This window comes from Macaca nemestrina, chromosome 3, assembly GCF_043159975.1.
Source record: "Macaca nemestrina isolate mMacNem1 chromosome 3, mMacNem.hap1, whole genome shotgun sequence".
Classification (NCBI taxonomy): Eukaryota; Metazoa; Chordata; class Mammalia; order Primates; family Cercopithecidae; genus Macaca; species Macaca nemestrina.
This window is the reverse complement of record NC_092127.1, coordinates 181,801,458-181,828,969: the sequence shown is the minus strand read 5'-3', so window position 1 is coordinate 181,828,969 and position 27,512 is coordinate 181,801,458. Positions and strand designations below refer to the sequence as shown.

Genomic DNA, 27,512 nt, shown 5'->3' with positions numbered 1-27,512 from the left:
ATTCAGGTCATTCTGTGAAAAGCCTGTTTCTGTCTTTTGCTTGTTCTTATGTTGAATTGTCTCGTTACACGTTCAGGATAATCTTCTGTCAGTTATGTGGATTGCAAATATAGTCTCCCAGTCTATGGCTTAACTCTTGACTCTATATTTATCATGTCCCTTATTTACTAAAGATTTAAATATGATCAAATTTATGTTTTCTTTTATGGTTTTGCCTTTTGTATCTTATTTAAGAACTGATTTCTTTAATGTGAGATCACAAAAGGGTTATATATATTCTAAAAATGTTAAATGTTTGCTTTTCATAGTTAGATCTTTGATCCACTTGGAATTTTTCTTTGTGTGTGGTGAAATTAGGAAGCCCATTTCATTTTCCCCCAGATGGATAGTCAGTTGTGTGAGTACTGTTAATCAAATAATCCATCCTTTATCGAGGGCTTTCGGATACCACTTCCACTGCATCTTGTGTTTCTTTATGTATGTCAGTTTATTTCTGGACTCTCCAATCTGTTTTATGGTCTGTTTGTTGCTATACCACTGCCACGTTGTTTAAATTACTAATGCTTTGATATCCAGTAGAACATGTCTGCTTTCTGTTACTGGAGATAAATTTACATTTTTAAGAAGTTTATATAAATGGAATACATATCATGTACTCTTTTGTGTCTGAGTTGTATGTCTTTGTCATGATGTTTTTGTGATTCATCCATGTTGTTGTATGTATTAATAGCTTGTTTCTTTTTACTTTTGAGTCTATTGTGTGTATATATCACAATTTGTTTATCTATTTACCTGTTGATAGACATTTGGCTTGTATTCACTTTTTGGATACAATGAATATAGGTTCATTGAACATTAGTGTACAAGTTATTGTATGGACATACTGACAGAGCAGGAGCACTGTCATCGGACAAACACTGCCACTTTAAGTTCCAGCTCCATTTTTAGCCTCATGCATCTCAAGGAAATCACTTCTCTTCTAACTACAAGTAGCCAGAAAGAGCAAACAGTAAAACACAGATAAAACAGCTCAGGCACAGAGGGAGGTGGGAGAAAAATCTCTTGGGTAACTGCCAAACTTCACCCTCATACAGTGGGCCCCAGTAAGACAGTGGGCGTTAATAAACACATTCTTTTCCCTTCAGGTGCACTAAAATAGGGAAGCGAAAAGCAGACTCGGGGGGTATGCCTGCAGCTACAGAAAATGTATAAAAACAGACACACAACTCTCCCTCCCAGATAAGCACAACAAAAAACACAAAAGCAGTCCAAGCTTCTAATAAACTCTCCCATCCTACATCCTTAAAAACTCTTAGTCTGTAAGAGAGTGTGCCTCTTACCTAGCTCGGCCAAGAGCTCCTTATGGGTTTTCTCTAAAATAAACCTGTCTTAACTGGCAAGCTACCTTTCGTGTTTCTTTCCTCTTTCTTTAATTCTTACACACACGGTTTTATTTCTCTTGAGTGAACACCCAGAAATAGAATAGCTGAGCCATATGGTAGATAAGTTGATTAACTTTTTGAGAAACCATCAAACCATTTTATAAGGCAATTGTATAGTTTTACATGTGTAGTATCAGCGTGTGGATATTCTGGTTCTATGTCCTTGTTAACATTTGGTATTGTCAGACTTTTACATCATAGCCATCTAAAAATTTATAATGTTATTTTATGGTGGTTGTAGTTTGCATTTCCCCCATGACTAATGATGCTGAGGATCATCTCATAGGCTTTTTGAAGTATGTGTTCAAATCTTTTGCCCATCTTTAAAAATTAGGGGTTTTTTTTTGTACAAATACTTGGAAATTAAGCAACATACTCCAGAATGACCAATGGGTCAATGAAGAAATTAAGAAAAATAAAAAAACTTACTGAAAAATGATGAAAACATGCCTACCAAATAAAAATGGATACACAATGTACCAAAATCTATGGAATACAGTAAAAGTAGTACTAGGAGAAAAGTTCATAGTAATGATTGCCTACATCAAAAAAGTAGAAAGATTTAAGACAAATGACAGTGAACCTCAGGAAACTACAAAAGCAAAACAACAACAACAGCAACACCCCCAAACTCCAAATTAGTAGAAGGAAGTAAATAATAAAGATCAGAACAGAAATAAATGAAATAGGTTGGAAAAGTAATACAAAAGATCAACAAAATGAAAAGTTGTTTTTCAAAAAAAAATTGACTAAGCATTACCTAGACTAAGAGAAAAGAGGGAAGAACCAAATAAATGAAAAAGGAGATGTTACAATTGATACCACAAAAATATAAAAGAGCATAAGAGACTATTATGAACACCAATAAATTGGAAAACCCAGAGGAGATGGATAAATTTCTGGGCACCTACAATCTACCAAGATTGAACCAGGAAGAAATACGAAATCCAAACACAGCAATAACAAGGAGGAACCTCAATAATAATATTTATTAAATAACAACAAAATGTTTCCCAATTTTTTTTAAAAAAACAACTCACGACTGGATGGCTTTACTGCTGGATTATACCAAAATTTAAAAAATAACTACCAATTCTTCTCAAACTATTCCAGAAAATTGAAGGGAAGAGAATTCTTCCAAACTCATTCTATAAGGCCAGAATTAACCTGATACAAAACCAGACAAGGATACAACAACAAAAAAATAATATTGCAGGCCAGTATCCCTGATGAACATAAATGGAAAGTTCCTCCACAAAATACTAGCAAACTGAATCCAACAGCACATTCATAAGATTATTTACTAAAACCAGGTGGGGTTTATTCCAGGGATGCAAGATTGGTTCAACATATGCAAATCAATAAACATAATACATCCCATCAACAGAATAAAGGATAAAAATCATGATCACCACAATAGATGCAGAAAAACAGTTGATAAAATTCAACATCCCTCCCTGATAAAAACTCTCAAACAATTAGGTTTAGAAGAAGAAACACACTTTATCTTAATAAAGGCCATATGTGACAAATCCACAACTAACATTGTACTGAACAGGGAAATGTTGGAAGTTTTTTCTCTAAAACTGGAAGAAGACAAGAATGCTTACCCTCACTACTCTTATTCCACGTAGTACTGGAAGTTCTAGCCAGAGCAATTAGGCAACAGAAAGAAATAAAGACATCCAAATTTGGAAGGAATAAGTCAAATTGACCATGTTTGCAGATGACATTCTCTTATATATAGAAAAATGTAAAGACTCCACCCAAAAACTCTTAGAATTGATATACAAATTCAGTAAAGTTGTGAGATACCAAATCAACATACAAAAATCAGTAGCATTTCTATGCACCAATAATAAACTATCTGTAAAAGGAACCCCACTTATAATAGCTACCCCCCCCAAAAAAAAACCCACCTAGGAGTAAATTTAACCAAAGAGGTGAAAGATCTCTAGACTACGGAACACTAATAAAAGAAATTGAAGAGGACATAAAAATTGGATAGATAGACTACGGAACACTAATAAAAGAAATTAAAGAGGACATAAAAATTGGATAGATATCCCATGTTCATGGCTTGGAAAAATCAATACTGTTAAGATTCCATACTACCCAAAGCAATCTACAGATTCAATGCAATCCCTATCGAATTTTCAATGGTATTTTTCACAGAAATGGAAAAAAAAAAAAACCTCTTAAATTTGTTAGGAACCATAAAAGACCCCAAATAGCCAAAGCAATTGTTTGTTTTATTTTATTTCATTTTATTTTTGAGACAGTCTCCCTCTGTCACCCAGGTTGGAGTGCAGTTGCACGATCTCATCTCACTGCAATCTCTGTCTCCCGGGTTCAAGCAATTCTCCTGCTTCAGCCACCTCAGTAGCTAGAATTACAGGCATGCACTACCATGCCCTATTTTTAGTAGAGATAGGGTTTCACCATGTTGGCCAGGCTGGTCTCAAACTCCTGACCTCAAGTGATCCACCTGCCTCAGCCTCCCAAAGTGCTGGTATTACAGGCATGAGTCACTGCTCCTGGCCAAGCCAATGCAATTCTGAGCAAAAAGAACTGGAGGGATCACACTATTTTACTTTAAAATATACTATAATGCTATAGTAAAACAGCATTGTGTTGGCATTAAAGCAGACACGTAAACCAATGGAACAGAATAGAGAACCCAGAAATAAATTCACATATTTATGGCCTACTGATTTTCTACAACAGCACTAAGAGTATAAACTGAAGAAAGGACACGCTTTTCAGTAAATGTTGCTGGGGAAACTGGATATTCATATGCAGAAGAATGAAACTATGCAGAAGAATGAAACTGGAGCCCCATCTATCATAATATACAAAAAGTAACTCAAAACGAATGAAATCAAAGACTTAAATGTAAGGCCCCAAATGAAACTACTAAGAGAAAACGTAAGGGAAATGTTCTGAGCAAAGATTTTCTGGATAAGACCTCCAAAACACAGTCAACAAAGGCAAAAATAGACTAATGGGATTACGTCAAACTAAACATTTCTGTGCAGCAAAGGAAACAGTCAGCAGAGTAATGTGACAAACTACAGAATGGGATAAAATCTTTGCAAACGATTTCTCTGACAAGGAATTAATATCTAGAATATACAAGGAACTTAAACAGCAAAAAGTCAAATAATCCGATTTTTAAAATTGGCCATTGATCTGAACAGATGTTTCTCAAAAGAAGACATAAAATGGCCACTAAGTATTTGAAACAGTGCTCTGTGTGACTAATGATTAGGGAAATGCAAATCAAAATCGGTGAGAGATTATCTCACGCCAGCTAGAGTGGCTATTATCAAAAAGAGGAAAAAATAACAAAGCTAGCAAGAATGCAGATAAAATAAAACTTTAAAAAAATTCAGCTTTTACTTTAGATTCAGAGGGTACATGTGCAGGTCTGTTACAAGGGTACGTTGCATGATGATGAGGTTTCAGAGTATGACTGAACCCATCTCCCAGGTAGTGAGCATAGTACCCAATATGTGGTTTTGCAACCCTTCCTTCCTCCTTCTCTCCCTCCTCTTATACTCCCCAGTGCCTAGCATTGCCATTTTTATGCCCATGTGTACCCAATGTTTAGCTCCCACTTATAAGTGAGAAACTGTAGTATTTGGTTTTCTGTTTCTGTGTTAACTTGCTTAGGATAATGGCTTCCAGCTGCATTCTTGTTGCTGCAAAAGACATGATTTCATTCTTTTTATGACTGCATGGTATTCCATGGTACATACACACCACCACATTTTCTTTATCCAATCGGCCATTGATGGGCATCTAGGTTGATTCCATGTCTTTGCTATTGTGAATAGTGCTGTAATGAACATATAAGTGCATGTCTTTTTTTTGGTAGAACAATTTATTTTTCTTTGGGCGTATACCCAGTAGTGGGATTGCTGGGTTGAATGGTAGTTCAGATTTTATTAACAGTTCTTTAAGAAATCTCCAAAGTGATTTTCACAGTGGCTGAACTAATTTACATTCCCACCAACAGTGTATAAGCGACAAAGAAAATTCTCACACAGGAAGGAATGTAAATTAGTACAGTTATTATGGAAAGCAGTATGGAAGTTCCTTAACAGGCTAAAAATAGAACTACCATATGATCCAGTAATCTCACTACTGGACCTATATCCAAAGAAAATAAAATCATATGTCAAAGAGATACCTGCACTCCCATCTTTACTGCAGTTTCATTTATAATAATGAAGATATGGAATCCACCTAAGTGTCTATCAACAGATGAAGAGATAAAGAAAATGTGGTATATAGAGACAATAGTATGCAGCCATAGAAGAGAATAAAATCCTATCATTGGTGGCAACATGGATGAGCCTGGAGGACATTATGTTAAATGATATAAGCCAGGCACAGAAAGACAAGTTTCATATATTCTCACTTACATGTGGGAGCTAAAGAAGCTGATCTCAGAGAAGTAGAGAGTAGAACAGTGGTTACTAGAAGCTGAGAAGGGTAGGGAGATAGAGGTTGATCAATGAATACAAAATTATATATAGATAGGAGAAATAAGTTTTAGTTTTAGTTTTCTATAGCATTGTAGGGTGACTATAGTGAACAATAATTTATTGTATGTTTTTTTTTAAGAAGTACCACTATTTTATGCGTTCTATGAAGGTAACAATTATGATAGCATAAATTTAGTGACAACTTGCAGGATAAAAGGAGAAAAAGTACTACTACATTAAATGTACACCAATGTTAAGAGGTATCCTGATTACAATATGAAAATGTGAGAAAAATACACCTCAGAATGAAGGAAATACTACAATTGTTCTTTCAAACCACAATCCTTTTCTTCCCCCTTAGAATGCACTCCCCTTGTGGCATGAAGTCCAGCTTGAAGAACATCACTTTAACAAACTATAAGACCGATTTCTAAGATGTTCAGTAAAACACAAATAGCAATAAGATATTAACATTGTATTAAATGCTGTAAATTCGGACACAAACTAAGCCTGTAAGGACTTTTCTATAACCCTTTCCAGCCTCTAAATCATACTCCCTGGAGAATATCACTCACCTTCTAAGTCACGACTATAAACAAGTTTGTTAAGTCAAACAGAAAACAATATTTAAATGGAAAACCTAAGCTGCATCCATTTGCTACCCAAGTTCTTCTGACACGCAGAAATCAATTTGAAAATATTTAAGAAAACGTTAGCTTCAATCAATCCCCTTGTCATCCTTGTTCTTCTGATACATGGATAATTCATTGTATGACCTGCTTTATTTCACTTACTTATTTATAAAATAATACACCCATCCAATGACTATTTCTAGAGCCATATCATGTCAAGCATTGCTTTAGGACAAAGATATAGCAATAGTTAAGGACCTATATGCCCCTGACTACACTAAGGATACCTATGTCTCTGCTTTCCAGGGTATCACATGATCCAGGTATCTCTCCCTAGTATGGTCAACGAGGAATAAATAAGATGCATTTCTTGGTTAGAACTGTTGAAGCTTACATCTGCCTCTTCCTAACCCCTTCTCAACCAACCCAGCTTAATTCTAGCACAGTATGCAAATCATGCCAAACATGACTCCATGCAGAGAACTATCAAAATGACACCACAGTGTATCAACCTTAACTGATTTTAAGGGTTCTTAGTTTCTAAGATTCTCAAGCAGATCAGTATAATGTCCTAAAGGTAAATAAACCATTCTTGCTACCTAAAGAAAATGTAGCCCATATTCAGATTCACAGCACACGGTCTGTATTCTGATAGAAGTAGTTTGAGATAACCACCTACGAGTGGTGGTTCCCAAACTTGGCTACATTTTAGAAAGCCTGGAAAACTTAAAAATCACATTGTTCAAGTGCACTCCAGTAAGCAGCCAAGTTTGAGAACCACTGATGCAGAAACCTTGGGAAAGGAGCTGCTTTCCAATGATCTATGGATTAAAGGTACACTAACATTTCCTTCCACCATGAGCAGTGAGCTTCCAGAACACTGCTTCACTAAGAATTATTACGGACCTACTTGGTATTTAAGGGAAGTGTCAAATGTAGGGGAGAAAGCACAAACCTGAACATATAGAGGGCCAAATATTATCTCAAACTAAATGCCAGAAAATAAAATAAAAATAATAAAGCTTTAAAATTTTATCTCAAAGTTTGTTAGAAATTGATGTTATCAAGAGTTAAGTTCCCACTCCTCAGTATCGGAAAAGTAAGAGACAGAGGGAAAATAACAACCCTCAGGCTGGCTTGTGGAAGGTTTTTGTTTGTTTAATACATCTGAAAAGAATGCATATACAAAGAATTGAGACACGAGAAAGCATTGGTTCAACACTAATGAATCTACAAGAATTAGGATTGGGAAGGTGGGAAAGATTACCTCAACATTTTTAAAAATTGGAAACTGCAACCAAAATAAGCTGATAAAATCCCTATTAACACTTATTAAGAGTCTTCATTAAGACCCTTTCCATGATTTTTATTAAACTAGAGAGCCTCACCTGGCTGCTCTAGTGTTCCTCATATGCAAAACAGAAATAAGGGGATTCCCCTGACTGGTCCCCATGTTGTTAAGTGTTCTCCCCACCCCCACCCTACCCCCAGCTTCTTAATGAAGCAGGCCTCTATCCTCCTAACTTGAGAAGATGTGAATCATTCCACAGATGTCTGTCTTCTAGCACCACCCCTCGTATTTCCTCTACATACCAGGTCTTCAGCTGCGTTCTAGGAACACCATATACTACTGAGCTGCAAATCTATGCTAAGCATATAAGATAATGACTGAGAGGGAAAAAAATTTTTAAATTACAAACTCAATTCATTTGGTGCATTTCAAAGGTGCAATACTTTTCTTCATTTATCAGTGAAAGAAGTTAGAAATCAACTTCCCCAAAAAAACAGTGAATGGCAAACAAATTGTCCTTGAAAGTCACAGTCACATATAGTGCGTCCTAGAAAAGAGGAGAGGCAAGACAGGCTCCACCCACTTTCATGAGTTTCATCAAATACTGGATCTACTTGAGGGTGGAGAGAAAAGGCAACTTTCAAAAAGGAGTATGTTATTAAATGAGGCATTTACTATACTCCTTCCTAAGAGCACCGGATGGAGAACATGTTTTCTAAACTAGATCTAGGAAGTGGAGTGTGGAATCAATCCATCCTCCTCCCCTTAAGGGCTATCCACTGGTTAATGAATTAAAAAAACAAGACTAAAAAACAAACCCTACACACACCCCCCCCCAAAAAAAAGGAGAAAAAAAACAAAACAAAACACTAAGATGTGCCAGATGTCTCCAGAGTGGAACCAGGGAGCAGCTTCAACAATTCCAATTAGTCTGTTACAGTCATCCACAAGCATGCCTTGCTTTTAAACAAACAAAAAACAAAAAACAAAACAAAAAAAAAACCTTTTTTGTTTTGAAACAACAAAACAGAAACTAGTACTAATCACTTTTCTGACAACACACAATTACTCAAAGTTAACTAGTACTGGGAGGGGAAAGGGGGGCCATACCTATGGGCCTTGCGTGTGGGTAGGTGCAGGGCATTTGTCATTATTGCAAAAACGAATTTTAATTTTTAATCTTTAGTTTGATTTAAACATTGCTTTTAGTATGATGCTGACACCAGCTGTGCAGAAAGGGCTCTGGAGAGATGGTCATAGCAGCACACACCTGCGGCTCTTCGGTTCTGGAGGCTCCAGGGCAGCCAATATTGCTTCGTCAAATACATTCTTGAGGCCTTTCTGTGTGAGTGCAGAACACGCCACATACTTGACAGCCTTCAGGTCACGGGCCAGCTTTTCAGCAGTCTCTGGAGGGATAGGCTTCTGTTTGTTCTTGGCAAGTTTCTCAATAGTGGAGGGGTCATCTCTGAGATCAATTTGAGTCCCAACAAGCAAGAAAGGAGTCTTTGGACAGTGGTGAGTTATCTCAGGCACCCACTTTTCTTTCACATTTTCAAATGAAGATGGAGAGAGCACTGAAAAACAGACTAGAAATAACATCTGTTTGTGGATAACTCAGCGGTCATAATCTGTCACCATCCTCTGGCCCTGCAGTATCAAAAAGCCCAAGAGTATATGGTTCTCCACCAGTCATAACTGTGACAGCATAGTTATCAAAAACAGTTGGTACATATTCCGATGGAAATTTGTTTGTTGTGTAGGATATCAGGAGACATGTTTTACCAACAGCACCATCGCCCACAACACCACACTTAATTGTCTGCATTGCTGAAATAGTTTTGTATCCACTTTAAATATTTCAAATCTGATGTTGACCTCAGCTTCTCCACCGGGGCGTATTGTATGTGTTCAAGTACTGAGAGGAGAAAATTTTGTACATTACCAGCACAAAGAAATGATAAACCTTTGAGATAATGGATATGCGAGTTACCCAAATTCGATCATTATGCATTGCATGCACGTATTGAAATGTCACCCTTTACCCCATAAATATGTGCAATTATGTGTCTTTAAAAGTGATAAGAAAAATTAGTTTTTTTGATGTTATTATTGACTTGTAGGAACCTTATATATTCTGAAAACAGGTCCTTTTTCAGATGTGTACTAGAAATATTTTCTTTCATTTTGTGATTTACCCTTCTATTTTCTTTAATGGAAACTTTTTAAAACTCTTAAAAAGCAAAGTTTTAAAAAAACCTACTTAAGGTCCAATTTGTTAATTTTTTTCTTACATGGTTTGTGATGCTTATTCTGCCTAGAATGTTCCTGAGATGTTTGTGGAGCTAAGTCCCTCGCTTCTTTCAATTCTTTACTCAGATATGTCCCCCCTATTTAATGTCAACTGTCCACCGTATTTAATGCCACCCTATTTAATACCACTGACACCTCCTCCCCCATCACTCTTGACATTCATTCTATTTTACCTTTTTCCAATAGAACTTATAAATTTCTAACATGCTTTATAACTTACATATTAATTATGTTTGTTGTTTATTGTCAGTCTTTGTTCCAGTAAAATGTCAACTCCTATAAGGACAGAGACCTGCGTTTTGTTCACTAAGTTCTCATAAGTGTTTCTAGCACCTAGTATGTACTCAATAAATATTTGCTGGGTTGATGACTTCTAAGCTAATTAATGATTTCTAAGCTTTCCTTCAGCCTGAAGAGTTTTCTGATTTTAAGATTCTACTTAGATAATACTAATTGTCTCAGTGACTCTCACCAATCATTCACTTCTCCCACAAGGTGGCAGTCTTTACCTTAAACACAGGTTCTGATAGCCTTAAATTTGAGAATTAATAGCTTTTAACCTGCTTGTTTTCTTTGAGCCCAGACAGCCTGCTCTATGGGAATTGACAGCTGTAAAATTCAAAGGATGAATGTAATTACCCTGCAAGATCTGAGTGCTTTTAGGCAAGAGGATTTAGGGTGTGAGAGTTTTCCTGGAGAGGGACACATTATGAAGGTGATGTTTTTTAATTGACAGGGATTTTGAAGCATAGTTGCTCTTTGTGAGAATGGTACAGGTTTAGAGAGAGGTACCAGCATAGCACTATGACACCTGAAGTAGGCTGACAACAGACAAACTGGATGTAACCATTGAATAGATCTGTTTTCACCGCTTCCTGCCCTGTGCCCTCTTGCCTGACTCACTTTACCCCAGCACTGGGGAATAACTCTGCCCTATTCTGGTCTTGAACCTTTCGTACCATCTAGGGGAACGAGAACTCTTGGAGTCTCAGATCCTCATTTCTGTTAGAACCAATCCTATTCTGCGGGTAGGGCCATGATTGTAAATTTCCTGTGGGAGGCAGCATTGCTTTGCAAAAAGAACAAAGTTTGGCATGTAAGGCAGCTCTGCCACTTGGACAAGGTAATAAACTTCTCTAGCTTTAGTCTCTTTATTTCGAAAACAGGGGTGGTGCTAATACCCCGCCCATGGACTAGTGTGAGATTTAAATGTGGCAGGTGGTGAATGCTCTTTGGTGATCATGACTTTCCCTTTCTCCTGGTAGTGCTGCCTCCTCCCTCTGAGCACCTGGAGTCAATCCACCTTGGGTAGGTCAGAGAAGGTAGAAGGAAGTGGTAGGAGGTGAACTCGAGGGAATGATGCACAGGGGAATAGGGTGAGTGAGAGGTCTGGGATCTGTTGGCAGGAGCAGAATGGTAGGAAAGGGGAGAACATGATATTGACCTTGAATCTTGACATTTATGCCCAGCCTATGCTGTGTTGAGCCTCAGGTCACCGTTTGAGAAGGTGAGCAGAAAACTGCTAACAGATGAAGACTTGTCCAGTCTTCCAGGATAACTTTCATCAGTGGGTTAGTTGTCTTGTTCAGAAGGTGATCACGGAGCCTTGGCCAAGCATAAACACTGATTATGGCAGTCTGATTGTCATAATCCTTTTGATTCTTAAATATCCCATTCAAGATTGTTTGTTATTGTCAATGCCTCCACAACCTAAGACCACCAGGAACACACTGTAATTGAAAAAGATGGGTTTATTGCTGTCTGCAAGAAGGGAGGACACTCAGCATAGGGACCCATGAGGGTGGGACAGGTTTTATCTGATGACATTAGAAGGACTTACTGAGGATTTGGGCTTGTTTTAGGAGATGTGGGGGAAAGGTTCAAGGAGGCTGGCTTTTCCTGGATGCTGCTAGGAAGTAGGGGGATGGTGGTAAGTCTGCGGTAGGATGTTTAAATAAATTTCCTCTACTGGGCTGCAAGAATGAGAAGGCTGAAGCTGTAATAAGTAAAGAAGCTGCAGTCACTCCTATCAGCTGTGATAAAAGGATGTTTGGCTGTTACTTTGTGGTTTGGATGCCGTTTTTGCTTGTGTTCACATCATGGCCTATCATGGTGACAGACCACGTACACAGTGGCCTTGTCTGATGCTAGTGTCCCAGGGAGTTGATTATGCTCAGGTGGAGAACACTAACGCCCAGCTGTGGGGACCAGGCCAGCTCCTGAGTGTCGGGGGGTTGCACTGCTTTGTCATTACCAACATCTCCACTTACAATACAACCCGTGCATGTGAGGTCCCAGAAGGAAGGAGCTAAAACAGCTAGACTGGGATCACTTTACTCAATTTGAGGAGAGAGAGAGAACTCGAGGGAACCAGAGGAAGGCAGGTGAGCTGGTCTAATCTCCTTTTCTATTGGAGCTCTAGGCAGATAAACTGAAAATATTTGCTAAAACAAAGAGATCCATCTCTAGAATACCCTTAGCAGGATGTCCTTGATTAAAGGATTATTTCTGAAAACTAAATACAGAATCCATGAGGCATGATTCCCTGAAAGATCACGTAAACTGTACAATTCTCTCTGAAATAAATTGGAGACTTCATCCCTTAGATCCCTTTGACTGTGTGAGGAACCCCACGAAACCTCACTTAGTGGCCATATTCATTCTTCTGGGCCTGAACACGTGTCCCATGCAGGAAGGAAGGCAGGACCAGCGGGGCTTTGCAGGTCGTGCCATTCTCTCATTCTCTCCTTGCTTTGTTTAAGCCTCTTTATTCCCTGTCTCCCTGACGTTATTCGTACTGTGATTCTGGGTATGTTCTGTGATTCTTGTGTGATTTGGTATCCAATTTTGCTTAAGGATGCAAGGAAGTGTTTGGGGAGAAAGCTGTATTGGAAGAGGTCTGTAGTCCTAGCCTCCCACTCCACTCCACATTTCACATCATTAGACTTCAGCACATGGGTCTGGGGCACCAACATTGTCTTACCTGGTTACACAGTATGGTCTTTATCTGGATGAGGGATGCGAAAGGATATATCATGGCCAAGAGACCTGGGAGAGGCACAGAAATAACAGGTAACCACCAAGGGTGCTTGGACCTGAGATGTTCCCATTTCCTAAGACCTTACCTCCAAGATTCTCCAACATTTGGTATAGTTGTCCAGGCAATTTAACAAGAAAATCAAAGTTTTGTCATGACCCCCTTTGTAATATATGCTTATCACAGAAAAATTGAGAATATAAGAAGGAGAATAGAAGATCACAAAACAACTCTATACTACTGTCCGGCGATAGCTATTCTTAAAACATGGATTGATCAGTGTGGGGTGATTTCTCCAAGTTTTTTTGTTTTGGACAGAAAATCATTGACGATGCCCTGGTTTTAAGGTATTAGGATGAAGGAATTATAGTTGAACAGTTCAAAATGATGTTATGAATTACTTTCAGATTTGTTTGCTTGATTGCATTAGCCTTGTCTGGGCTCTCTGGTAACTATTTGGTTCCATCATGGTGGCTGGGTCAGGTGGCTCTGGAAAAACAGCTATTTAAAAAAGCTTTTCTTTCTCTAAAAATATTGTAGAGGGCTCCTCTCTGTTCTTGGAAGCAGTGTTTGGGATGGCCTCTTGGGAGGCTGTCTGATGAAGTGTTTAAGGGTATGTGGTCTGGACTTGGACAGTACAAGATGCAAATTCTGGCTGGGATATTCTAGTTGTAGAGTGTTGGGCAAGTTATTTGGTCTTCTGAGTTTATAGGTAAACTGGAGATAATAGGTTTGTGTGAATGAGGACCCAATGAGATGCCTGTAAGACGCTTAGCCAGATGGCTACGTGAAGAAAGCACTTGGTAAATGTTAATCATTGTGGTTGTTATAATTGTTACAATGATTAGTCATTGCTGATTGTTGGCTAACTGGTTGTAAGAAATGGAAGTAAAGTAAGGCAGTAGCAGCGGAGGGAGGTGGTGGAGGGAATCAGGAGACACTTGTGGGTTCTGGTCTGCGTAAGTGCTGGGGAAAACTCAGTTGAATAACTGGTTGTCTAACATTTAACAGCTGTGTGACCTCGGGCTAGTCACATTTCCTTTGTAAACTTCCTTTTCCTCATTTGCGAAATGAAAGGGTTTCATTAGGTTACTTGTCATCACCCCTAGTTGACCATTAGAATCATCTGGGAGATCTCTTTAGAAATTCTTAGTTCTGGGGTCTTCCACTTTCCCCATTCTGACTTGGTGGGTCTGAAAGCAGGCACTGCATCTTTTCCAAAGCTCTTCAGGTGAACTTGAAGTGTGGCCAGGGATGAGAACCTCTGACTTTCAACAGCACTTCTGGTTTAGGAAGAAGTGAATCACAGGCACAGAATGAGCTCTCAGGAACGGCTGCTGAGCTAACAATTGCCACGACACTGTCTCCCCGTCCCAACTGCAGGTATTCCTAGACCTCTCCTGATGAAGGTTTCCAATTTTGGAACAGAAGAATCTTTGAAGAAAAATATTATTGAACTTCCAGAAATGACTCAGTCCTTCTCTGCTGCTTCTTTAGTCGGAAAGATCTGCCCCCATCCCTGTCTACTGCAGTCCCAATCCCTTTTTATTTCAACATATATATCTAAACCAACAACAAAAAATTGACTTGCACAACCAAGGTGAGGTGTTTGGCTTTAGGATAAAAGAAATAGCTTCATAAAACCTGCCCCCAGATTTCTCATTGGCTCTCCTCGTTTTCTCTTATTTGTAGGGCACACTGAAAGCTCGGATTCATAAGATGTAGAAAGGGCAAAGAGTTAAGTTACAAACTCTTCCGAGGTCTGTTTCAACTCTAATGCTCTATAGCTCTGCTCCATCTAAACAAGGAATTCTGTTAAATTTGTAACCTGGACTTTTCTTGAATGCTGAGGTAATGTTTCTTGAAGTAGGGTATATATACCCAAGAAGAATAAAAATAATTTTGGAGGTTTTTTAATTCTCTGTGGGACTCAATACAAGTTTTGGTGATTATATATGAACACACTCTTGAAAGCATCTGGTACATGTAGGTGCTCAGTGCACATGAATTTCTCTTTCCGGCCAGATCTTTTATAGCAGAAAATTATCTTACTCTTCCATCTTTGTCTGCAAAGATGCTGCTAAGGAAAGATGTAGAAGAGTTTTATGAGGGAGTTGAAGTATGGGAACAGGAAGTTCCCGAGAAGGCCACTGCATTAATTAATGGAATCAAAACAAGATCCCCTAAAGCAAAATTGATGCCAAATCTCTTTTCTCTAAACTATCCACAATGGTGCCCCGTAAAGTTTGATTGACATTGAAATACAAAATGTAATAAGCTTTTTTTCCCTTAAATATATAATGTACAGAGAAAACCAGGTTAATAATGGTTTCCTGGCAGGGCTGTCAAAGGCGAGTGTGGATCAAGTAGAAATATGGTGCTCAGATATTGGAAAGAAACCACTGTTGAACTCTTCACATTTTCGTGTATAACCCAATGATTCTTGAACCTAAACTTGCATCAGAATTGCCTGGAGGGCTTACTAAAACATGATTGTTGGATGCCACCCTTGCATTAATTAATTACACCTGCAACTGTTCTAGTTTTAAACGGTCACATTTTAAGGTACTGGACTGAGGACTTCATCATGTGAATTTCAAATGGGACATAATTCAACCCCTAACCCAATCCTAGTGAGTGGGTAAGTGGTATCTCTTGGTTTTGATTTCCACTTCCCTAGTGACTAATGATGTTGAGCATTTTTAAATGTGTTTATTAGCCATTTTTGTATCTCTTATAAAAAAATGTATAAAATTATTGGCCTATTTGTTAATTGGGTTATCCATTTATTATTGAATTATAAGAGCTCTTTATTATTCTGGATGCAAGTCCTGAAACATAAATAATATTTGCAAATATTTTAATCCATTCTGTGAATTTTATTTTCACTTTCTTGATGGTGTCCTTTGAAGAACATAGGATTTTAATTTTGATAAAGTGTAGTTTATATATTTTTTCTTTTGTTGCTGTGCTTTTGATATCATATTTAAGAAATAATTACCTAATCTAAGGTTATGACAATTTCTTTATTCTATGTTTGCCTCTAAGAATTTTTAAATTTTACCTCTCATACTTAGGTCTTTCATTCATTTTGAGACAATTTTTGTATGTGGTATAAAATAGGGGTCCTAATTTATTCTTTTGTATGTGGATATCTTGTTGTCCCTGCACCATTTGTTGAAAAGTGATTTTTTTCCCCCATTGAATGGCCTTGGCACTCTTGTCTAAAATTAATTGATGATAACTCTAAGACTTTATTTCTGGACTCTTTATTCCATTGATCTATATTTCTGTCATTGTTACTGAACAGTGTGCTTGCTGCCTGACAGATAGAGAAGCCAATATTATGGAACTGGTTTTTGAGAAAAGCAAAACCTTTATCGTGAGGTTGGCTTGCAAGGAATTAGGAGGCAAAGTTCAAATCTGTCTCCCCATCTGGGATCTGGGACAAGTTTTACGGGTTAGGGAGGGTAAACTAGTATGCAGAAGCACTGGTAGGGCAGGTTTCGATTAGAAGGACTTTAAACAGGACCATTTATGGTAAGGTTTGGTAAGGGGTCTTAACACTGGACATGCTTGGGCTCAGGTTTCTTGCTTTTAAAAATGTTTGGGCCCTCAGGTTCCAGTCATGTCTTGACCATTTGCTTCTGTGGTGGGGAGGAGAGGAATTTTTCTTCTGGGTGTTATTCAAGGTTGACGTCTTCTTTTCTGCATTCTTCGGCTGCATGACTTACAACTTTTTGGCTTTGTGCCTGTAGAATAACTTGACATACTATTATCAACAGAGTAGGGCCAGTTAGAACTGGTCCTGTGATTACATCATTATGCCAGTACCAATTGTCTTGATTACGAGCATTGTAGTAAGTTTTGAAATCAGGAAGTATGTGTCTCTTCAGCTTTGGTCTTCTTTTTCAGGATTTTTGGCTCTTCTGTGTTCCTTACATTTCCATATGAATTTTAGGATAAACTGTCACTATCTGCAAAAGAGGGAACTGGGATTTTTATGCCTATTGCATCGAAGCTGTAAATCAGCTTAGAGAATACTGTCATCTTAACAATATTAAGTCTTCTGGCCGGGCGCAGTGGCTCACGCCTCTAATCCCAGCACTTTGGGAGGCCGAGGCGGGTGGATCACGAGGTCAGGAGTTCGAGACCAGCCTGGCTAACATGGTAAAACCCCGTTTCTACTAAAAAAAAAAACAATAAAAAACGAGGCATGGTGGTGTGTGCCTGTAATCCCAGCTACTCAGGAGGCTGAGGCAGGAGAATTGTTTGAACCCGGGAGGCGGAGGTTGCAGTGAGCCAAGATTGCGCCATTGCACTCCAGCCTGGGCAACAGGGTGAGATTCCGTCTCAAAAACAAAAACTAAAAAACAAACAAAAAAATACTAAGTCTTAAGTCTTCTGATCCATGAATGTAGAATGTTTTTCCATTCTTTCAGGTCTTCTTTACTTTTTAACAGTGTTCTGGATTTTTCAGCATTCCCGTCCTACAGTTCTTTGTTATATTTACTCCTGAGAATATTAGTTGTTTTGCTGCTATTATGAATGGAATTTTTTAAATTTCAATTTTATATTTTTCATTGATAGTATATAGAAATGCAATTGACTTTTGTATACTGATTTTGTAACGTGAAACCTTGCTGAACATGTTCATTCGTTCTAACAGTTTCCTTTTTGTGGATTTCTTAGAATTTTCTATATACAGTATCATGTCATCCATTAAGGGGATAGGTTTACTTCTTCCTTTCTAATCTGGATGAGTTTAGTTTCTTTTTCTCACCTAAATTCCTTGGCTAGAACTCCAATACAATGTTGAATATAAGTAATGAAATCAGACATCTTTGGACTGTACTTGATCTTAAGGGGGAGCATCCAGTCTTTTGCCATTATGTATAATGTTAGCTGTGGGGTTTAATAGATGAATTTTATCAGGTTGAGGAAATTTCATTTTATTTGTAATTTTCTCACTGTTTTTTTTTTCATCAGAAGAGTGTTGGATTTTGTCTAATATTTTTGTGTGTCTCTTTAGAGATGATCATATGGTTTTTGTCACTTATTCTACAAAATACAGCATATTAAATTGATTGATTTTTGAGTTATCTTTTTTTAAAGTTTACTTTAAGTTCTGGGATACATGTGCAGAACGTGCAGGTTTGTTACATAGGTATACATGTGCCACGGTGATTTGCTGCACCTATCAACCCATCATCTAGGTTTTAAGCCCCACATGCATTAGGTATTTGTCCTAATGCTCTCCCTCCCATTGCCCCCAACCCCCAAATAGGTCCCAGTGTGTGTTGTTCCCCTCCCTGTGTCCATGTGTTCTCACTGTTCAACTCCAACTTATGAGTGAGAACATGCAGTGTTTGGTTTTCTGTTCCTGTGTTTTTTAGCTGAGAATGATGGCTTCCAGCTTCATCCATGTCCCTGCAAAGGACATAAACTCATTCTTTTTTATGTATTCCATGGTGTATGTGTGCCACATTTTCTTTATTCAGTCTATCATTTATGGGCATTTGGGTTGGCTCTAAGTCTTGTAAATAGTGCTTCAATAAACATACGTGTGGATGTGTCTTTATAGTGGAATGATTTATACTCCTTTGGGTATATACCCAATAATGGGATTGCTGGGTCAAATGGTATTTCTGGTTCTAGATCCTTGAGGAATCGCCACACTGTCTTCCACAGTGGTTGAACTAATTCACACTCCCACCAAGAGTGTAAAAGCATTCCTATTTCTCCATAGCCTCATCAGCATTGGTTTTTTCCCGAGTTTTTAATGATCATCATTCTAACTGGCATGAGATGGTATCCATTGTGGTTTTGATTTGCATTTCTCTAATGACCAGTGATGATAAGGTTTTTTTCATATGTTTGTTGGCTGCATAAATGTCTTCTTTTGAGAAGCATCTGTTAACAACCTTTGCCCACTTTTTGATGGGGTTATTTTTTTCTTGTAAATTTGTTTAAGTTCCTTGTAGATTCTGAATATTAGACCTTTGTCAGATGGATAGATTGCAAAATTTTTCTCCCATTCTGTCAGTTGCTTGTTCACTCTGATGATAGTTTCTTTTGGTGTGCAGAAGCTCTTTAGTTTAATTAGATCCCATTTGTCAATTTTGGCTTTTGTGGCAATTGCTTTTGGTGTTTTAGTCATGAAGTCTTTGCCCATGCCTATGTCCTGAATGGTATTGCATAGGTTTTCTTCTAGGGTTTTTATGGTTTTAGGTTTTACATTTAAGTCTTTAATCCATCTTGAGTTAATTTTTGTATAAGGTGTAAGGAAGGGGTCCAGTTTTTGCTTTCTGTTTATGGCTAGCCAGTTTTCCTGGCACCATTAATTAAATAGGAAATCCTTTCCCCGTTGCTTGTTTTTGTCAGGTTTGCTGAAGATCAGATGGTTATAGATGTGTGGTATTATTTCTGAGGTCTCCGTTCTGTTTTTTTTTGTTTTTTTTTTTTCTTTGAGACGAGATCTTGCTGTGTCACCCAGGCTGGAGTGCAGTGGCACGATCTCGGCTCACTGCAACCTCTGCCTCCCTGGTTCAAGCAATTCTCCTGCCTCAGCTTCCTGAGTAGCTGGGATTACAGGCACGCACCACCACGCCTGGCTAATTTTTGTATTTTTAGTAGAGATGGGGTTTCACCATGTTGGTCAGGCTGGTCTTGAACTCCTTACCTGTGATCTGCCCGCCTTGGCCTCCCAAAGTGCTGGGATTACAGGCATGAGCCACTGTGCATGGCCAAGGCCTCCATTCTGTTCCATTGGTCTATATATCTGTTTTGGTACTGGTACCATGCTGTTTTGATTACTGTAGTCTTGTAGTACACTTTGTAGTCAGGTAATGTGATGCCTCTGGCTTTGTTCTTTTTGCTTAGAATTGTCTTGGCTATATGGACTCTTTTTTGGTTCCATAGGAAATTTAAAGTAGTTTTTTTCTAATTCTATGAAGAAAGTCAATGGTAGCTTGATGGGAATGGCATTGAATCTATAAATTACTTTGGGCAGTATGGCCATTTTCACGATATTTATTCTTCCTATCCATGAGCATGAATTTTTTTTTCTATTTGTTTGTTTCCTTTCTTATTTCCGTAAGAGGTTTGTAGTTCTCCTTGAAGAGGTCCTTTATGTCTCTTATAAGTTATATTCGTAGGTATTTTATTCTCTTTGTAGCAATTCTGAATGGGTGTTCACTCATAATTTGGCTCTCTGCTTGTCTATTTTTGGTGTATAGGAATGCTTGTGATTTTTGCACACTGATTTTATATCCTGAGACTTTGCTGAAGTTGCTTCTCAGCTTAAGGAGGTTTTGTACTGAGATGATGGGGTTTCCTAAATATACAATCATGTTGTCTGCACACAGAGACAATTTGACTTTCTCTCTTCCTATATGAGTACCCTGTATTTATTTATTTTGTCTGATTGCTCTGGCCAGAACTTCAATATTATGTTGAATAGGAGTGGTGAGAGAGGGCCTCCTTGTCTTACACCACTTTTCAATGGGAATGCTTCCAGCTTTTGCCCATTTAGTATGATATGGGCTATGGGTTTGTCAGAAATAGCTCTTATTATTTTGAGATATGTTCCATCGATACCTAGTTTATGGAGAGTTTTTAGCCTGAAGGGATGTTGAATTTTATTGAAGGACTTTTCTGCATCTATTGAGATAATCATGTGGTTTTTGTCATTGGTTCTGTTTATGTGATGGATTATGTTTATTGATTTGTGTATGTTGAACCAGACTTGCATACCAGAGATGAAGCCTACTTGATCATGGTAGATAAGCTTTTTGATGTGCTGCTGGATTCAGTTTGTCAGTATTTTAGTGAGGATTTTTGCATTGATGTTCGTCAGGGATATTGGACTGAAATTTTCTTTTTTGTTGTGTCTCTGCCAGGTTTCAGTATCAGGATGATACTGGCCTCATAAAATGACTTATGGAGGAGTCCCTGTTTTTCTATTATTTGGAATAGTGTCAGAAGGAATGGTATCAGCTTCTCTTTGTACCCCTGGTAGACCACATGTGAGATGAGATGATAGGTATGGACTATCTGGCATATGATAGATGCTTCCTAAATGAGATTCTAAAAAATAATTATGCTCCAAAAATATTTTTTAAATAGAATAATTTATGTTTTATTTTCTGTGTTTTATCTCACAGACATGTAGACTGCCAAAGTGTGTGGGATGCATTCAAGGGTGCATTTATTTCAAAATATCCTTGCAACATTACAGAAGAAGACTATCAGCCACTAGTGAAGTTGGGAACTCAGACCGTACCTTGCAACAAGGTAATTGGGGGTATGCCATTGATTTTAAAACTGGGGATAAAAGCCAGTGGTAAAAATTCATGGGTCCAAATTTTGATTAGAATGAAGGAAGAGGAAAAATCCATACATTATAGTGTGAGTGTGGTTGGTAGGAATGGAATTTGCAGGCCATTGAGGGGCCATGATATAATCAAGATTTAGTACTTCTGGAGAAGGGAGATAAGAGATAAATGGGGATAAGATAAATGGGGATACAGAAATAGGAAAGGGGCTTTGGCCAAAAACTAGGCAGAAAAAACCTAACACCAAACCCAACTCAAACAAACAAATTAACACAACCTATATAATAACAAAACTTTCCCCTGACTTAATGATAGTAGTAGTAGTAATAATAACAATGCCAAATTACACTTGCAGAGTGCTTTTTTTCTTTTTCTTGCTCACAAAAGACTCTCCTAATCCTTATCTTCTTAGGCCTTCATAGCCATTCTGTGGAATGGGCAGGTCAGGTGTCAGCATCCCCATTTTACCAGTGAGAAAACTGAGGCTTGGTGTGTTTAGGTGACCAGTGTTGCCCAAGTGTGGCAGGCTTGAAAGTGACCAGTTTAAATGTAAGTAGTATGAGACTTGGAGCCACAGAGGCCTGGATTCTAATACATTGGTTATATTGGAAAAGGTCTATCAGAGTGCACCTTTTCTATAGTCGATGTTTAAGGCAAAATTCCGCATGCCTAAAATTTTCTTTGTGAAGCCCTTAAAACCACCCAGAAATTTCAGCCTCTCATTCCATTGTTAGTGAGCTGGAGTCATTGTGAAACTTCTCCATTCCCCAGGCATGATGCCCTATGCAGAAAAGGTGTTTGGCAAATAATAACCCAGGCTGACATTTGTCAAATAAGTGACTATGCGATGGATAGTATGCTAAGCAATTTACTTGCATTTATCTCAGTTAATTTCCCTAGCACCCCAGTAGTTTATTTCAGTCATTATCGTTACCATTTTACAGGTGTAGAAAGTGGGGCTTAGTGATGTTTTGGTTGCTCAAGGTGAAACATGTGATAAGTGATGGTGATGCTGGGCTTCAATGAGGACTGGGGTTTTCGGTCCCATGCTTTAAACCAGTATCCTTCACTGACTCCCATTAAGAATGAATAGGGGGAGGAGCCAAGATGGCTGAATAGGAACAGCTCCGGTCTGCAGCTCCCAGTGAGACCGATGCAGAAGGTGGGTGATTTCTGCATTTCCATCTGAGATCAGGAGATTTCCTCCTGTGTCTACACCACCAGGGCCCTGGATTTCAGGCACAAAACTGAGCTGCTGTTTGGGCAGACACCAAGCTAGGTGCAGGAGTGTTTTTCCTACCTCAGTGGTGCCTGGAACCCCAGTGGTGCCTGGAACCCCAGTGGGACAGCACTGTTTACTCCCCTGGAAAGGAGGCTGAAGCCAGGGATCCAAGTGGTCTCGCTCAGCAGGTCTCACTCCTACAGAGCCCAGCAAGCTAAGAACCACTGGCTTGAAATTCTTGCTGCTGGCACAGCAGTCTGAAGTTGACCTGGGATGATGGAGCTGGGTGGGGGAGCAGCATCCACCATTACTGAGGCTTTAATAGGCGGTTTTCCCCTGATAGTGCTAAGGAGGCTGGGAAGTCTGGACTGGGTGTGGCAACGTGGCTGTGGCCAGACTGCTTCTCTAGATTCCTCCTCACTGGGCAGGGCATCTCTGAAGGAAAGGTAACAACCCCAGTCAGGGGCTTGCAGACAAAACCTCCATCTCCCTGGGACAGAGCACCTGGCAGAAGGGGCGGCTGTGGGCGCATCTTCAGTGGATTTAATCATTCTTGCCTGCCGACTCTGAAGACAGCAGCTGATCCTGACAAAAGGGATTCTCCTAGCACAGCACACCAACTCTGCTAAAGGACACATTGCCTCCTCAAGTCAATCCCTGACCCCTGTGTCTCCTTACTGGGGGAGACTGCCCAACAGGGGTTGACAGACACATCATACAGGAGAGCTCTGGCTGGCATCAGGCCGGTACCCCTCTGGAATGAAGCTTTTAGAAGAAGGAGCAGGCTGTCATCTTTGCTGTTCTGTAGCCTTCACTGGTGATACTTTCAGGTGTGGGAGGAACCCAGGTGAATAGGGTCTGGAGTGGAACCCCTGCACACTGCAGCAGCCCTATGGAAGAAAGGGTCTGACTGCTAAAAGAAAAAACAGAAAGCAACAACATTAATGAAAAAGACCCCACAAAAACCCACCCAAAGGTCAGTAGCCTCAAAGATCAAAGGTAGATAAATACATGAAGATGAGAAAGAATCAGTACAAAAATGCTGAAAACTCAAAAAACCAGTGTGCCTCTTCTCCTCCAGATGATTTTAACACATCTCCAACAAGGGCATAGAACTCGGCTGAGACCCATAAAGAATGAGTTCATATCCTTTGCAGGGACATGGATGAAGCTGGAAACCATCATTCTCAGCAAACTATCACAAGATCAGAAAACCAAAGACCACATGTTCTCACTCATAAGTGGGAGTTGAACAATGAGAACACATGGATACAGGGAGGGGAACATCACACAACAGGGCATGTTGGAGAGGGGAACTAGGTGAGGGGTAACATTAGGGAGAAATACCTAATGTAGATGATGGGTTGATGGGTGCAGCAAACCACCATGACATATGTATACCTATGTAATAAAACTGCACATTCTGCACATGTAACCCAGAACTTAAAGTATAAAAAAACTAAAGATACTAGCTACATTTACCCAATGTTAAAAAAAAAAGACCTGGGCTGAGGCTGAGATGGATGAATTGACAGAAGTAGACTTCAGAAGATGCGTAATAATGAAATTCACTGAGCTAAAGGTGTATGTTCATACCCATTGCAAAGAAGCTAAGAACCATGATAAAACACAGGAGCTGTTAAAGAGAATAACCAGTTTAGAGAGGAACATAAATGACCCGATGGAGCTGAAAAAGTTCCAACATGGGAACTTCACGATGCAAACACAACTATCAATAACTGAATAGATCAAACGGAAGAAAGGATATCAGAGCTTGAAGACTATCTTGCTGAAATAAGACAGGCAGAGAAGATTAGACAAAAAAGAATGAAAAGGAATGAACGAAACCTGAGAACTATGGGATTATGTAAAAAGAACCTATGACTGATTGGGGGTACCTGAAAGAGACAGGAAGAATGGAACCAAGTTGGAAAAAACACTTCAGGACATCATCCAGGAGAACTTCTTCAACCTAGCAAGACAGGCCAACATTCAAATTCAGGAAATCCAGAGGACCCCAGTAAGATACTCCATGAGAAGATCAACCCCAAGACACATAATCATCAGATTCTGCAGGTCACCTATATAGGGAAGCCCATTAGACAAACAGCAGACCTCTCAACAGAAACCCTACAAACCAGAAGAGACTGGGGGCCAAAATTCAACATTCTTAAAGAAAATAATTTCCAACCTTGAATTTCGTATCTAACCAAACTAAGCTTCATAAATGAAGGAGAAATAAAATCTTTTTCAGACAAGCACAAGGTAAGGGAATTCATCACCACCAGTCCTGCCTTGCAAGAGCTCCTGAAGGAAGCACTAAATATGGAAAGGAAAAACCATTATCATCCACTACAGAAACACACCGAAGTACACAGACCAATGACACTATGAAGCAACTACATAAACAAGTCTTCAAAATAACCAGCTAGCATCATGATAACTGGATCAAATTCACACATAACAAAATTAGCCTTAAGTGTAAATGGGCTAAATGTCCCAATTAAAAGACATAGAATGACAAGCTGGATAGTCAAGATCAATTGGTGTGCTGTATACAAGAGACCCATCTCACATGCAAAGACACACATAGACTCAAAATAAAGGGATGGAGGAATATTTACAAAGCAAATGGAAAATGGAAAAAGCAGGGGTTGCAATCCTAGTTTATGACAAAACAGACTTTAAACCAACAAAAATCAAAAAATAAAAAACGGTATTACATAATGATAAAGGGGTGAATTCAACAAGGAGAGAGAATAATCTTAAACATGTATGCACCCAATATAGGAACACTGAGATTCATAAAACAAGTTCTTAGAGACCTACAAAGAGACTTAGATACCCACACAATAATAGTGGGAGAATTTAACACCCCACTGTCAATATTAGACAGATCATCAAGACAGAAAATTAACAAAGATATTCACGACCTGAGCTCAGCTCAGGATCAAGTGGACCTGATAGATAATCTACCAAACTCTCCATGACAAAGCAACAGAATATACATTACTCTTGGTGCCACATGGCATCTACTCTAAAATTGATCACACAATTGGAAGTAAATTACTTCTCAGCAAATGCAGAAGAACTAAAATCGTAACAGCCTCACAGACCACAGCACAATCAAATTAGAACTCCAGATTAAGAAACTCACTGAAAACCAATTACATGGAAATTGAACAACCTGCTCCTGAATGACTCCTGGGTAAATAATAAAATTAAGCCAGAAATTAACAAGTTCTTTGAAATTAATACGAAAAAGACCATGTATCAGAATCTCTGGGATGCAATAAAAGCAGTGTTAAGAGAGAAATTTATAGCACTAAATGCCCACATCAAAAAGCTAGGAAGATATCAAATCGACATCCTAACGTCACAACTAAAAGAGCTAGAGAACCAAGAGAAAACAAATCCCAAAGCTAGCAGAAGACAAGAAATAACCAAGCTCAGAGCAGAACTGAAGGAGATAGAGACACAAAAATCCCTTCAAAAAATAAATGAATGCAGGAGGTGGTTTTTTGAAAAAAAAATTAATAAAATGGATAGATGACTAGCTAGACTAATAAAAAAGAAAAGAGAGAAGAATCAGATGGATACAATAAAGTGATAAAGGGGATATCACCACTGATCCCACAGAAATACAAACAACCATCAGATAATACTATAAATACCTCTATGCAAATAAACTAGAAAATCTAGAAGAAATGAATAGATTTCTGGATACATACACCCTCCCAAGACTGAACCAGGAAGAAGTTGAGTCCCTAAATACACCAATAACAAATTCTACAGTTGAGGCAGTAATAAATACCAACCAGAAAAAAAAAAAAGCTCAGGACCAGACAGATTTACACCTGAATTCTACCAGAGTTACAAAGAAGAGCTAATACCCTTTCTTCTGAAACTATTCCAAATAATTGAAAAGGAAGGACCCCTCCCTAACTCATTTTATGAGACTAGCATCATCCTGATACCAAAACCTGGCAGAGATAAAACAAGAAAAGAAAATTTCAGGCCAATATCCTGAAGAACATCGATGTGAAAATTCTCAATAAAATACTGGCAAACTCATGATCCTATAACTAGAAAACATGTCATCTGCAAACAAAGACAATTTTATTTCCTTTCTTCCTATTTGAATAGACTTTATTTCTTTCTCTTGCCCGATTGCCCCAGTCAGAACATCCAATACTATGTTGAATAGGAGTGGTGAGAGAGGGCATCCTTGTCTTGTGCCGGTTTTCAGCCCCAAAGCTTTTTAAGCTGATAAGCAACTTCAGCAAAGTCTCAGGATACAAAATCAATGTGCAAAAATCACAAGCATTCCTATCCACCAACACACAGGCAGAGAGCCAAATCATGAATGAACTCCCATTCACAAAGGGAATAAAATACCTAGGAATACAGCTAACAAAGGAAGTGAAGGACCTCTTCGTGGACAACTGCAATCCACTGCTCAAGGAAATCAGATAGGACACAAACAAATGGAAAAACATTCCATCCTCATGGATAGGAAGCATCAATATTGTGAAAATGGCCATACTGCCCAAAGTAATTTATAGATTCAATGCTATTCCCTTTAAACTACAATTGACATTCTTCACAGAATTAGAAGAAACTATTTTAAAATTTATATGGAACCAAAAACTCATATAGCCAAGACAATCCTAAGCAAAAAGAATAAAGCTGGAGGCATCATACTACGCAACATCAAACTGTACTACAAGGCTACAGACACCAAAA

General features: G+C 38.6%; 1 protein-coding gene and 1 pseudogene across 2 annotated transcripts in view; one reads left to right on the top strand and one right to left on the bottom strand.

The window, feature by feature from the left end:
- The window catches only part of LOC105487906 (CD38 molecule), a 66,967-nt gene that overhangs the window by 14,389 nt on the left and 25,066 nt on the right, over positions 1-27,512 (top strand). For both annotated transcript variants that reach the window (XM_011751563.3, XM_011751564.3), the window contains one exon: positions 21,374-21,503. In XM_011751563.3, coding sequence (XP_011749865.2) covers positions 21,374-21,503 — 130 coding nt within the window. The remainder of the gene's footprint in view (positions 1-21,373; positions 21,504-27,512) is intronic.
- On the bottom strand, positions 9,098-9,751 carry LOC105487905 (cell division control protein 42 homolog pseudogene; annotated as a pseudogene).